Source organism: Sinocyclocheilus grahami, unplaced genomic scaffold, assembly GCF_001515645.1.
Source record: "Sinocyclocheilus grahami isolate Dianchi unplaced genomic scaffold, SAMN03320097.WGS_v1.1 scaffold655.1, whole genome shotgun sequence".
Lineage (NCBI taxonomy): Eukaryota > Metazoa > Chordata > Actinopteri > Cypriniformes > Cyprinidae > Sinocyclocheilus > Sinocyclocheilus grahami.
Genome location: NW_015505834.1, coordinates 1,075,247 through 1,089,793, shown reverse-complemented (window position 1 = coordinate 1,089,793; position 14,547 = coordinate 1,075,247). Strand labels below are relative to the sequence as shown.

Below are 14,547 nucleotides of genomic sequence, written 5' to 3'. Positions count from 1 at the left end.
TTTCCCTTTTTTTTTTTTTTTTTTTTTTTCCCCCTTCAACTTTAGACACTGGTCGTGTGGTCGCAAGTGCTGCATTACCTCTGAAATGTCCCTTGGGATCCAAACCTTGTAGTGATGGGAAAGAGTGTGTCCTGTACAGCCATGTGTGTGATGGGGAGAAAGATTGCAAAGATGGGTCTGATGAGAGGAACTGTGAACGTAAATGTAAAAAAGGTACAATAGAAATACAATTTATCCTTATTTGATGAGGAATTAAACTGGACAAATTTATATATTTTATTAATTCAACCTTCTAGGCCAGTTCCAATGTGCTCACGGCAGAAAGTGTATAGACATGAAGCTTGTGTGTGACGGCACACCTCAGTGTCAGGACCGATCAGATGAAATCAACTGTATGAAGCTCTCAGAGGAGTGCAGGCACCCGTGTGACAACAAAACCCGCTGCGTTCCTGAAACCTTCCTCTGTGATGGAGAGAGAGACTGTGCGGATGGCACTGATGAAGTCAACTGTGGTAGGTCAATGGCATGAAGTGTTTATGGTAGCAAGTTAATGGATAAGGATCTGGGTTCCATCTCAAAGACTCAGGAACTGATGAGTATTAGATCGTCTTGATCCATCAAGACTTTGCCCTTGTACAAGGCAGTAAACGGTAATTCAGTTTATTCCAGAAAAATTGACTTGGTTTAGAATACAAAATATCTTCTGGAAATGCAGGCTGTTGAAATAGCATCATTCATGAAATGAGCAGAGTTAATGATTTATTTTATCACCATTTATTTTATCGCAATATCTGTTTTTTTTTTGTTTTTTTTTGGTGTACTTTACATTTTCATTTAGCAGGTGCTTTTTGTCCATCCCACTGCAACTAGTGTTTTTAAATGAAAAATATACTCTGTGTAATTGGCTTTCGGCCCTTTGTATTAAACTATGCATGCATACATGATGCTGTTTTGTTTATAGTTGTTTAAGCAACTTATAATTAGTTTATTAACCATTTTAAACATAATGCACTTTTTTCACAGATAGTCATGTCATCTTATGTTTTGCTTGATGCGCCCTCTTGTGGCCTCAGGAGAGAAGCCAAATGCTTTTCTTCCCCCTAACTGAAATTATGCATATTAAATGCGTATGTGCGAGCAGCTATCGTCGGATCATCAGGATGGAATGAGAGGTAGAGTTGAGTGTCATCAGCATAGCAGTGATATGAAAAGCCATGTTTCTGAATGACAGAACCTAGTGATGCCATGTAGACAGAGAAGTGGTCCAAGTACTGAGCCCTGAGGCACCCCAGTAGCTAGATGTTGCGACTTTGACACCTCACCTCTCCAAGATATCTTGAATGACCTATCTGATCTAGTAAGATATAGTAAGACTCAAACCACTGGCGTGCGGTTCCTGAGATGCCATTTTCCAATAGGGTTGATGGGAGGATCTTGTGGTTAACCATGTCAAAAGCAGCGGACAGATCCAGCAAGATAAGTATTGAAGATTTGGAATCCGCTCTTGCCAGTCTTAGGGCTTCAACAACTGAGAGCAAGGCAGTTTAGAATGAATATCCACTTCTGAAACCAGACTGGTTGCTGTCCAAGAGGTTGTTCTGTGTGAGAAAGGCAGAGACTTGGTTGAACAGAAGCTTGTTCAAGTGTTTTTGCAATGAAATGAAGAAGGGAAACCGGTCTGTAGTTCTCTAAAAGAGTTGGGTTAAGAGTGGGTTTCTTAAGTAGTGGGGTTATAAGAGCCTGCTTAAATGCTGAGGGAAAAACACCAATGTTAATGATGTGAGTGAGGGCAGGTACAACTGCAGGAGAAATGGCTTGAAGGAGATGAGATGGAATAGGAACAAGCGGACAAGTAGTAGGATGATTAGAAAGGATGCATTTGGAGATTTCGGTCTCAGAAAGTGGGAGAACGATGTGAACGAGTGTATGTTTGCTGGTAAGACGTGCTTGACAGTTTGTCGTGTGGAGAATTGTGCACTGATGGTTTTAATTTTGTCAATGAAGAACATGGCAAAGTCATCAGCTGTTAGTAGGGCGTGCAGTTGCATCAAACAATGGTATAAACATCATTCAATGTAAATTGTGATAATTGTAGTAATCGCAATTATAATTTCAAGGGAATAATCGATGAAGCAGGGGGAGGAGGAGGACAAAGAAGGTGTGTGTGTGTGTGTGTGGTGTATTGTTTGTTTGTGGGTTTTTTGTTTGGTGCTTGCGGTGTGTTGTTGTTTTTTTTGGTTTGTGGTGTTTTGTTTTTGTTTGTGTGTTGATTTTGCGGTGTCATGGTTTCTTTTGTTTGTGGTGTTTTTGTTTGGTGTTTGTTTGATGCGTGTGGAGTTTTATTTATTTTTTATTTTTTCTCTGGTGTGGTGTTGGTGTTTTGTTTGGTGTTTGTGTGTATTGTTTGTATGCAGTGTGATGGTTTTTGGTGTTTGTGGCGGTGTTTTGTTTGGTCTTTTTGTCGCGTGTGGTGTTTGTTTGGTGCACGTGGTGTTTTGTTTGATGCATGTGTTTGTAGTGTGGGGGTTTTTTGTTTTTTTTGGTGTGTTGGTGTTAGTGTTCGGTGGTGTTTGTTTGGTGCGTGTAGTGTTTGTGGAGTTTTTTTTTTTTTTGTGTTGGTGGAGTTTTGCTTGGTGCCTGTGGTGTGTTTGTTGGTGGTGTTTGTGTTATGTTTGTAGTCCTTTTGTGTGGTATGGTTGTTTTTTGTTTTTTTTGTGTAGTGCCTCTAATACAAGTGTATTTCAAACAAAGTAGACGTGCAAGTAGACATGTATTCAGAAGGTTCAACATGATAGCCAGGTATCCATCTGCACCATACAACCTCTTCTCTTCCTGTTTAGAACTGCAAGGTGACTCCACTGAAGTGTGGAGCGTTCCAGTGGTCGTGTGTATCTAAAACGCAATGCATTGCAACGACCTGGAGGTGTGATGGCGTAAAGGACTGTAAAGATGAGAGTGATGAATCTGGATGTGAGTGGACATTTGAAATCAATTCCTAACTCCATACCAGAATCTGTTCAATACTAAAATGTAAAAATTGCTTGTTTTGTAGGTGGTCAAGTGAAATGCCCGACACACTTGTTCCAGTGTGGAAGTGGGGAGTGTGTGGACCCAGATCTGGTGTGCAACAAGGCATCTGACTGTGCAGACGGTTCTGATGAGGGTCTGGGGTGTCTAAAGAGCAACTGCTCCAGTCCCAGCCACCCATCATGCCAGCACTACTGCATCAACACGCCACATGGAGCGGTTAAACATTCATTTATTGCTTTATAAAAAAGCTTTATAATACACATTGTATTATGCATGAATTATCCAAAACACAAATATAAATCAAACCAAATGTATATTTTAGCTGTTTGCTTTCCACTAAATCTTGCAAAAATCTGTGTTAAAAAACATGGAGCGGTTAAACATTCATTTATTGCTTTATAAAAAAGCTTTATAATACACATTGTATTATGCATGAATTATCCAAAACACAAATCATAAATCAAACCAAATGTATATTTTAGCTGTTTGCTTTCCACTAAATCTTGCAAAAATCTGTGTTAAAAAATTGTTGTGTTTCCAGAGATGTGGCTGTAAGACTGGCTTCAGGCTTCAGTCTGACGGTTTAACCTGCAACGACATAAATGAATGTAAAGAGATTCAGCCCGCTGCCTGCAGTCATAAATGCCTCAACACGCTGGGCTCTTACCTGTGTCAATGTGACCCTGAATTTATACTGGAGCCAGATGGACATAGCTGCAAGACAGCAGGTATCAATCTATAGCAGCTAGCTAGCCTCGCATAGCCAAACTTTTGATTATCACTGCAAAGTCTGATCCACTTTGCTGATGTTTCTAATCAAGTATTACCAGGAAGTCCTTTTTTTTCTTTTTTGTGTGTGAAAGTGACCAACCACACTTTACACTTTTACATGCCTTTAAGGGATGGTCTCATCTGAAATGGTACAAAAAAAATATATATATATATTTAAAATTCATTTAAATAATTGCACAAATGGGTGCACAGGAGATGCTGAAAATAGTGGAAATGTACATAGACAATATGTACTTGCAATCCAATAGTATTTTTATTCTTACTATTATTCTTCTCTATTAATATTATTGTTCTTATGATTAAGTCATGTTTTTTGTGCAGAGGAACCCAGTCTTTTGATCTCTGAACAGTATGAGCTGTTAAATTTGGGTCTGCGAAGCGCCAGTATTCAAGCTCTCATCGCACCAGGACGGAAGGCCATCTTCTCTCTGGACTACGACCGGAGAGAGCAGAGGGTGTACTGGGTCAGTCTGGAGGAAGAGAGCATCAAATATGCCTTCCACGGAATAAAGGACAACATTGGAACTATTGTCAAAGGTAAAAAATAAATAAATCCATACATAAATAAAAGTAGATACAATTATTTTATAGTACACATTTTTTTGTAAATTGAGTTTTAAATAAAAATACTAAGTGGGTTTAAAGTGGGTTTTTTTATTTTTTCGTTTTTTTCATTGTTTGTTTTATACTTCACTCCACAACCTGTACAAGTTATAGTGGCCTCCATTATAAATAACATTTGCTTGATGTTAAATTCATTTTGTACGTTGTTTTGGAATATAAGTTTAAAAAAGAAATGCTAATTATATTCCAAAAAATATGGAAGATACAATTATTTTATAGTACACATTTTTTTGTAAATTGAGTTTTAAATAAAAATGCTAAGTATTACACTTTCATTCTAAAGAACTATTATTAATAATTTTATTTTTATGTATGCATGCATGTATGTATGTATGCAAATCTATATATGATATTGATTGTATTGCAACTTTTTTTTGGCGATGGAATGATTGGAACACATCAAATGTGACGCATTGAAATATGATTCTGCTGGGTCAAACAAATTAACACATAAACAAAAATTAAGGCTCAAATATGAAGTTAAAATAATTTTTAAATAAATAAATTTTACAGAAAAAGAAGAAATTAACTGACATCAGACAACTGTCAACATTATATGTGAATGCTACGTTTTTTTTAAATATTGCCCTAAAATTTCAGGTCCTTAAACACCATATTTTCTGAAAAATAAATCACTCCTGACTGTAAGTTGCACCAGGTCATTGCATTGATATAAATAAATAAATGATGAGTTGCATCAGTATACGTCACATTATTACGTTCAGAAATAATGTAAAATACCAGTAAATAAAATGTTAAGGTTTACAAGCATACTAGAAACTTATTTTTCAGTCCTGTTCTGTTATTAATACCATTCAGTTTAAAGTGGGTTTTTTTATTTTTTCGTTTTTTTCATTGTTCGTTTTATACTTCACTCCACAACCTGTACAAGTTATAGTGGCCTCCATTATAAATAACATTTGCTTGATGTTAAATTCATTTTGTACGTTGTTTTGGAATATAAGTTTAAAAAAGAAATGCTAATTATATTCCAAAAAATATGGAAAGTATTTTAGGCCAAAGTCTTCGGCTTACAAAAAAGTTTGGGAATCCCCGCTCTAACCAGAACAACTTTGCACGTTCAGGTGTGAAATCCGACTCCATTGCTATTGACTGGATGGGAAGGAACCTTTACTGGGTGGATGGTGTTGCTGGGCAGATTCTAGCTGTGAGATTGACCAGCAGTAATGTAGAGGCACAAAACTACTTAACAGTTGTGGATAAGGATTTGCATCAGCCTCGTTCGCTTGTGCTGCTGCCTCAGAAGGGGTAAGAAGCCCCTCCATGAATTGGCGCTATTATGAGTTTTCAGTCTCGGTGTATGGATGCAGATGAATGTTTCCAGATACTGTCTGCAGGATAATGTTCTGGTCTGAGATTGGAGGTCAGGCACAGATCGAGCGCTCTGGCATGGATGGCTCGGACAGGAAGGTGGTGGTCAGCCGTGGTCTCGAGCGGCCTGTCAGCGTGACGGTGGACATATTGACTGACAGACTGTACTGGACTGACGAGAAGCTCCGGTGTATAGGCTCAGCGACGCTGGATGGAGAAAACATAAGGGTAATATGAAATGCTACTGTACAAACGATAAATGGCACAATCTACAATTTTTTTTTTTATCATTTTGTGTTTTGTTTTTCAGTTGCTGCAGCTGTCGGAGATGCCCAAGCTTTTCTCTGTGGCTGTGTTTAATGACATGGTCTACTGGTCTGACACTCACAGAAGATCCGTTCAAGGTGCCAATAAACTGACTGGCAAGAACCGCAAAGTTCTTCTCAAGAGACCCGGGCAGCCGTTCGACCTCAAAGTGAGAATACGTGCTGTACACGTTACTAAATGTCATCACAGTCGTCTTCTACATCAATATGTCTTGCATTACTGAGTGTTTCCCCTCTCTGTTCTGTTCTAGGTTGTCCACCCTCTTTTGCAACCCAATGTGTCCGGCCCGTGTGAGAAGCTCAGATGCTCTCACGCGTGTTTGCTGGCTCCGGGGCTCAAAGCGGTCTGTCGCTGCCCAGCGGGGATTCTCTTAGCCGCGGACGGATTCACCTGCGCCACACCTGTGGATTCCTCCTCTTCTTTCCTCATGCTGCTGTCTCCTACCATGATTACACAGGTGCTCCACTCTTGAAGAATTATTTAATAGCCTTCCGTGATTGTAGAGTAAAACCTTTGGAATTACACTGTATATTCTTATTACCTTTTTGCTGGTTTTAAATTCAACATGAAATCAAAATTGACCTTATTTACTTGTATGCAGATTCCTAGTCTTACTGTGCATATTCATAATTTATCAGTGCAATAATGTGTAATTTCATTAATTCATTATTGCATCATTTTTGGTTATTTAGGTATCGCCTAGTTAACCAACAGCCAAATTTGTTTATTTATAAATTGGTAACTAAAAAACTAATTATGTTCCAATTAAATTATAATTCAGTTTATTACATTATATTTATAATTACATGTGTAATTAAATTGAATTATTTGCCGTTGTAAATCATTGTATATTTTTTCTGTATACATGTTGTTTATAATTGTATTCATAATTTTATTTAAAAAAATATATATATACTTATAAAATTATAAATCACGTCTAAATTATTTAATATTCTTATGTATAGTTAATATAATTGTTATTAAATGATAATTATATCAATTAAATTATATTTAAACACTTTTATTTATATTTTTCCCTCATTGAATAACTGAATATTTTCACTCAAATACACCAAATTCCTAATATAAAATGATAAAATAGATTTTAAAAAATGGTTTAAAAATTATTTTAAAAATCTAATTTATACAGGATTTTTTTTTTAATAATAGTCAAATTTATTGTAATTTATTTATTTTGCAAAAAAATAAGAAAAAATAAATGGGTTACATTGAGTCACCTGGAATGGAAGTAAGTGTGGCCAATCTGTAAAAGTTAAGATACTTGCTGTGAAGTGTAAATATGTATAATGTGTGAACAATTATTTAATTTCATTTTATTTTGATAAATGAAGGATTTTTTTTTCTCCAAAATGCTATCGATTAAGCTTCACTTTTACTAATCCCTAAATAAATAAGCTGTTGTCCCCTGCTCAGATCTTCACTAAGAGCCTTCAGGCAGGATTCGGGCTGAAGACGTGGCCAGAGCACCGTGCTCTACCTCTGCCCGCCGTGAATGAAGCTTCAGGCTTCGATCTGCTCCGCAAGGACAGCACCATCTCCGTAGCTGACGCCGGACGCGGGTCTGTAGCTCAGCTCAAACTCAGCGGCTCTGGTTTCACACCCATCGGTCACGTGCTTCAGCTCAAAGGGGACCTGGTGACCGCTCTCGCTGTGGACTGGGTCACCCGAAACCTCTACTGGAGCAGCGTCAAGAGCCCCCAGCTTTACGTCACGTCCCCCGGAGGGAAATACACCAGCCTGGTGCTGCCGGCTAAGCTGGAGGGAACCATCTCCATCGCCCTGCACCCTCCCACAGGCCGGCTGTGCTTCACCGCAGTGGGACGGAGGGCAGCCCAATCTCTGCCTCAGGTGGACTGCGCTCACATGGACGGGAGCAATCGCACGCTGCTGTGGAGCAAAGCAAAGATGCCTGCTTCACTTGCCTTTTCTGAGAAAGGAACAACACTGTATTGGGCAGATATTGGTGCGTTAAAAACTAATTAAATTACACTTTCCACATTAGGGTACAGATTGATGTCCCAATATTAAAACACAAATATATTTATATTTTATACATTTAAGAAAACAAGGACATTTTCTTTTTTTAGAGAAAACCGCTATGTTTGCTCAAACTATCTAACATTTAAAATTAACATGGCATGCAAAGTACAGTAGTTTTAAAAATCAGAGGCCTGTCCTGCCTTGGTGGTAAAAATCTAAAACTTTTTTATACATACATTTTCAGCTTGAATCTATTTTGTGCACAACCCCTGTTTTTTTAAAAGCATTTTTGGGAAGATATTTTATTTCCTTAGTTTTTACACAGTGTAGTGTTTGCTGTCAAAGTCAACCATTCAAGTTTTCTTTTAATTTCTAGTAGTAGCAGTAGTAGTGCACTAATACATTTTATTTATTTTACATTTGTTTGGGAAATACTCTTCTATACTTGTTGTATTTATTATTTGTGTTATTATTCTTGTTATAAAATACATTTGTTTTTTATTTTATTTGGAAAATACTAATTTATCTTTATTATTATTATTATAAAAGCACTAAAACATTTTATGGTTTATATTTTTTACATTTTCATTTATTTGGGAAATACACTATTTATTTTTATAAAATACATTTGAATTTATTTGGGAAATACACTAGTATTTATTTTTATAAAATACATTTGAATTTATTTGGGAAATACACTAGTATTTATTTTTATAAAATACATTTGAATTTATTTGGGAAATACACTAGTATTTATTTTTATAAAATACATTTGAATTTATTTGAAAAATACATTTATGTTATTAGGAAAATATATTATCATTAATATTAAAAACACTAATACAATTTATTTGTTCATCTGAGAAATACGAGTTTATCTAGGACTACAAACTAATATTTTGTCTTTAGCTAGTTTTGTTAAATTAGGCTAACTCTTAGGCACTCTTACTTGTTTGCTTCTGTTTTGTTAGTTTTTTGTGACGGAAATCGAATGTCTTATTTCCTGCCGTGGAAATGATCTCTTCCAAACCAATCTATAATAACCAAATTGATAATAACCAATAAATTTTTTTTCCCTTTATCCAAGGCAATGAAATAATTAGCTCTATTAATATGGACGGCTCTAATTATAAGGAGTACAGCACCGGATCTGCCTTCATTGTGTCCTTTGCTCGTGTTGAGAACATCTACTTCTGGATCACTCTGGACAACGGTAACAATCAAAGACCTCTAGAAATCTAGTTTCCACTGAATGCAGATCTGTGTAGAACCGCTAGATGGCATGAAGCCATCGACTTCCTGTCTTTCAACCTTCAAATATTCTTTAAAAACAGTTTTTTGACTCCCAAGTGACTCTCAAAAGGAAGCTTGGTCAGTAGTTTATACATTTAATAATTGGAACTACAATTATTAAATTGAGAACTCTTGTTAAACAATTAATTTTAATGAAGTTTTATATGTAGATCAGTCAAATTCATATAAATTAATATCAATATATGCTGAGAAAAGTTTCCTAACAGTTTTTGAATCTTCATTTTTATTTTTTAACAGGTACAGCTAAAGTATGGTACACGGATGGTTTCCAGCCCAAACTGATGTGGTTTGAGGTGAAGGCAAACGTCATTGAGCTGAAGGCTTACAGCAGGTCCAGTCAGAAAGGTACTTCTGTGTGATCTGAGGTGTGTGTGTGTGTGTGTGTGTGTGGAGGGAGACGCAGTTAGAGTTCTCCTCTTACGCTCCCACACCCCTCACTGTATCTTTCACTGAAGAAGCCGTGCAGCACAGACTCGCTCGCTGCTCCTCAGCTTGACTCTGCTACTACTCTGCTTTTGCACAGTATGTAGTGTGCGTGTTGTATATGGTGCGTGAATGTCCTGTATATTTGAAATGCCCGGATCACCGAATACATTTGCCAAAGTGCACCCTACACAACAAAGTACACTGCGCTTTGTACTGCATCCCACAATGTGTTCGATTTGGCCTTACTTTTCCAGTCTGATGAATAAACCATAGTGATTGCATAATTATTAACGAAATTTGATTTGTCTGACAAAAGGTAATTTTACATAGTTGAATTAAAATATTTAAATGTTAATCTGATTCTTTTTTTACTTATTTTTCTTTTTTTTCTCTCTCTCTCTATATATATATATATATATATATATATATATATCTATATATTTAAATTAAATATTGAATTTAATTCTATGTACATTATTTTTTTTGTTTTTTGTTTTTATCATCTTTGTCTATCTTATTTTATTTTTCATGTTTTACTTTTGCATTTTTATTTATTTTATTTTTTTGTCTCTTTCATTTAAACTTTACTCTTTATCGTATTTGGTTAACTATTTTATTTTTTTATCTTGTAATTTGATCTAATTTAATTCACTATTTTATGCATTTATTTATTTATTTCTATCGTATTCTATCACTTATTTTTGTATGCATGTATTTCTTAATTCATTTATTATCTTTTTCCATTTCTTTTAACTTCTTTTTTTTTTATTCTTTATAAATAAGGTAAAAAAAAAAGAAATATAAAAAATAACAAACATAAATATTGTTTTCTATCTTTATATAAATATTTCATATTAATATATAGTAAATATGATATAAATATTAACAAACAAAACATTTATCTATTAATTTAATCATTTGTTTTATCTAATCTGATAAATTATCTTGTTTTATCTATTTGTAATCTAGTGTGTTAGTCTGAACACAGGTGGCATCTCTGTGCCAGAGTGAACTGAACAAGGTAGAATAACACTAGTGTATGTAACATCTGACTTTGTCTGCTTTTCTGTTCCTGACCAGGAACCAATGTCTGTTTATATATATATATATATATATATATATATATATATATATATATATATATATTTAAATTAAATATTGAATTTAATTCTATGTACATTATTTCTCTATTTTTTTTGTTTTTATCATCTTTGTCTATCTTATTTTATTTTTCATGTTTTACTTTTGCATTTTTATTTATTTTATTTTTTTGTCTCTTTCATTTAAACTTTACTCTTTATCGTATTTGGTTAACTATTTTATTTTTTTATCTTGTAATTTGATCTAATTTAATTCACTATTTTATGCATTTATTTATTTATTTCTATCGTATTCTATCACTTATTTTTGTATGCATGTATTTCTTAATTCATTTATTATCTTTTTCCATTTCTTTTAACTTCTTTTTTTTTTATTCTTTATAAATAAGGTAAAAAAAAAAGAAATATAAAAAATAACAAACATAAATATTGTTTTCTATCTTTATATAAATATTTCATATTAATATATAGTAAATATGATATAAATATTAACAAACAAAACATTTATCTATTAATTTAATCATTTGTTTTATCTAATCTGATAAATTATCTTGTTTTATCTATTTGTAATCTAGTGTGTTAGTCTGAACACAGGTGGCATCTCTGTGCCAGAGTGAACTGAACAAGGTAGAATAACACTAGTGTATGTAACATCTGACTTTGTCTGCTTTTCTGTTCCTGACCAGGAACCAATGTCTGTTCTGGAAACAACGGGGGCTGCAGTCACCTGTGTCTGCCGTATCCAGGTGGACGCTCGTGTCGCTGTGCGCAGGACTACCTCTCTGTGAACAAAACCAAATGTGTTTCCAACCTGAAGTGTCCCGCGGGCAGTAAAGCGTGCAGAGACAGCCTCACGTGCATCCCTGCGGCCAAGTTCTGCGACCAGATCCCAGACTGCCAGGACGGCTCGGATGAGGAGTGTGAGTGATTCTTCATTCTTCTGCATGACTGTTATTCTCCAATTTCTGTTTTGCAATATTATAGATTAGTTTATAGACTCAGTGCTAATGTGTCCCGAGCTGCTAGGCAGTTTCTAGGCTGTTGTTAGTACATTGCAACAAACAAGAACGCTCAAGCAACTTTCTGGCAAAGGTGTTCTAGGTGGTTTCTAGGGCATTGCTAGGAGGCTTTCTTTAGATTATCTGACAGGCAGAACCTTTTATGTCTTAAAAGAATAGTTCACCAAAAAAATTAAATCTGCTGAAAATTTACTCACCCTCAGGTCATCCAAGATGTAGATGAGTTTGTTTCTTCATCAAATTTGGAGAAATGTAGCATTCCATCACTTGCTCCGCAATGAATCCTCTTCAGTGAATGGGTGCCGTCAGAATGAGTCCAAACAGCTGATAAAAACATCACGATAATCCACACCACTCCAGTCCATCGATGTCTTATGAAGCAAAAAGCTGCGTGTTTGTAAAAAAACAAATCCATCATTAAAGGATAGTTCACACAAAAATTACAATTCTGTCATTAATTACTCACCCTCATGTCGTTTCAAACCCGTAAGACCTCCGTTCATCTTCGGAACACAAATTAAGATATTTTTGATGGATTCTGAGAGCTCTCTGACCCTCCATAGACCGCAATACAACTGAAATGTTCCCAAGTCCAGAAACGTAGCAAGGAGATCTGTAAAATAGTCCATGTGACATCAGGGGTTCAACTGTAATTTTTTACGAAGCTACAAGAATAATTTGTGCGCAAAAGAAAAAAAATAACGACTTTATTCAACAATTCGTCTCCTCCGCGTCACCCTGTAGTGCCATTTTTGGAGAATATCCGCTGGACGTAAACAGTGTCAGCTGTTCTGTGTCAGCTGCGTCACACGGATACAATGTTTTCATTCAGATCAAATCACAACAACGTAGGAAACCGATCCGGCGTGATGCAGATCATTTATTATATCATTTTGAAAATGCTTATTTTGAGTGGAAGCAGAAACGGGCTGTTTTCGTGCATGTCTCTTTAAATGCAAATGAGCTACTGCCCTCCGCCCCTTTTCCAGAATAGAGCTGTGCCTTTACAGCTCATACCTCAGATGATACTCTGCTAAAAACATCAGTTTGGTTTTGATTAGCCTCTTCATGTCGATCACGCAGAAATCATGTGTTTTAAACCATATTAGCTTAAACTTCTGTTTACGTTTTCTGAGCGCACAGAAAGCAGCTGCGCACAGCATACGAGTAATAAACTAAGTTCTCTTTCATGTCTTATTGCGCTTAAACTATCAAATACACACAAGTTTGTTAAAAACGCATTAGTTACAACACAGTCGGTTATGTCTGTGAAGGTAAACAGCTGGGAAAGAAATTGCATTTTTATATTAGATCTGTGTATTAAGTGAAAGCAGCGTAATATTCAGTACCTACTGCTTTCTATGTTGTTAATATGAACGAAACAATAAAATAAAAGCAGAAAATCACTCACTGCTCTGGGCTGAATAACTTCTATAGATTTAATAAGACGTTTCTTACTTACTACTTATTTTAAAATGCTGTAGCGTGAAGATAAACATGGCGGATTGTCACTCAGCGCGGTTCTCTGCTAATACAGCAGTGTCTGTTAACAGTCGGGGGCGGGGCTTGTAAAATGTGACATCATTTTAAAGATTCTTACAGATTGAAAAAAAGGAACGAGCAGGTTTTTATTATTATAGGGTGATTGTGTACACACTGCCAACACACATGTATGTTCAAACAACATGTAAAAGTGAATTTTGCATAATGGGTGCCTTTTTTAAAGCATTTTTAAATGCAAACTGTTGCTTTTGGCTAAAATACCATAGTCCATAATCAATACTACCGCTTCCTTCAGTGAAAAACTCCATCCCCTGTTGTCCTCCCACATATTTGTTTAGAGCGGTTTAGGAATGTTTTGGCTTGTAAACTGTGTATCTCTCACCTGTTTGAGACCAGATGAATTTTTCACATTTCGTCTTGATGGATTTGTTTCTTACAAACAGGCAGCTTTTCACTTCTTCACAAGACGTTAAAGGTGTAATAGATGATTGTCTTCAGAAACCTTTTTTGTTATGCTGGTTGAAAGTCTCTTCACATCCCGATAGCAATCATTAAGTTAAGTGGTCTAAATGTATTTATATATTCTGTGGAAGGCATAGGACCAAGAAATGTTCGTCCAATCAAAACGCTCGGTCCGAGCGTTTTAATAAGCTTTCCTACCTGCCTGTCAACTTATGTATCTGCATGCCTCTGTGCACCCGGTTCGCGCAGACAGGATACGTGATCGGCGCGTTCATGCACGCTGTGCAGACAGAGCGAGGATGGCAGGCAAACATCAACAACCCGATCTTCCTTCCTGGTATTGTAGTACTTTTAAAGTTTTCTCACCGGTGAATGACGCACGATGTAGCCCAGCGATTAATCCAGTCCTCGTGCCCCCAGCTCTGCATATTTTGAATGTCTCGCTTAGTTAACACACCTGATTCAGATAACCAGCTCATTAGAAGTGAGCTACGTGCATGAACTGTGTGCCGATCGATATGATCCCTACACAGTGTTCATTGCTCCCTACTCACTGAGCAGGGGAAATATGTTGAAGTTTACTTCACTTCGGAACATGGGCTGGTATTGGAAACCGC

The 14,547-nt window shown here is 36.0% G+C and overlaps 1 protein-coding gene across 1 annotated transcript in view; it reads left to right on the top strand.

Moving 5' to 3' along the window:
• Positions 1 to 14,547, top strand: part of LOC107558672 (low-density lipoprotein receptor-related protein 1B-like) — a 33,496-nt gene that overhangs the window by 17,385 nt on the left and 1,564 nt on the right. The window contains exons 28-43 of the mRNA XM_016242329.1: positions 46 to 213; positions 297 to 512; positions 623 to 650; positions 2,721 to 2,736; positions 2,841 to 2,970; positions 3,053 to 3,246; positions 3,572 to 3,758; positions 4,144 to 4,359; positions 5,532 to 5,715; positions 5,805 to 6,006; positions 6,089 to 6,253; positions 6,356 to 6,562; positions 7,540 to 8,089; positions 9,194 to 9,319; positions 9,658 to 9,765; positions 11,633 to 11,866. Of these exons, the coding sequence (XP_016097815.1) occupies positions 46 to 213; positions 297 to 512; positions 623 to 650; positions 2,721 to 2,736; positions 2,841 to 2,970; positions 3,053 to 3,246; positions 3,572 to 3,758; positions 4,144 to 4,359; positions 5,532 to 5,715; positions 5,805 to 6,006; positions 6,089 to 6,253; positions 6,356 to 6,562; positions 7,540 to 8,089; positions 9,194 to 9,319; positions 9,658 to 9,765; positions 11,633 to 11,866 (2,931 nt within the window). The remainder of the gene's footprint in view (positions 1 to 45; positions 214 to 296; positions 513 to 622; positions 651 to 2,720; positions 2,737 to 2,840; positions 2,971 to 3,052; positions 3,247 to 3,571; positions 3,759 to 4,143; positions 4,360 to 5,531; positions 5,716 to 5,804; positions 6,007 to 6,088; positions 6,254 to 6,355; positions 6,563 to 7,539; positions 8,090 to 9,193; positions 9,320 to 9,657; positions 9,766 to 11,632; positions 11,867 to 14,547) is intronic.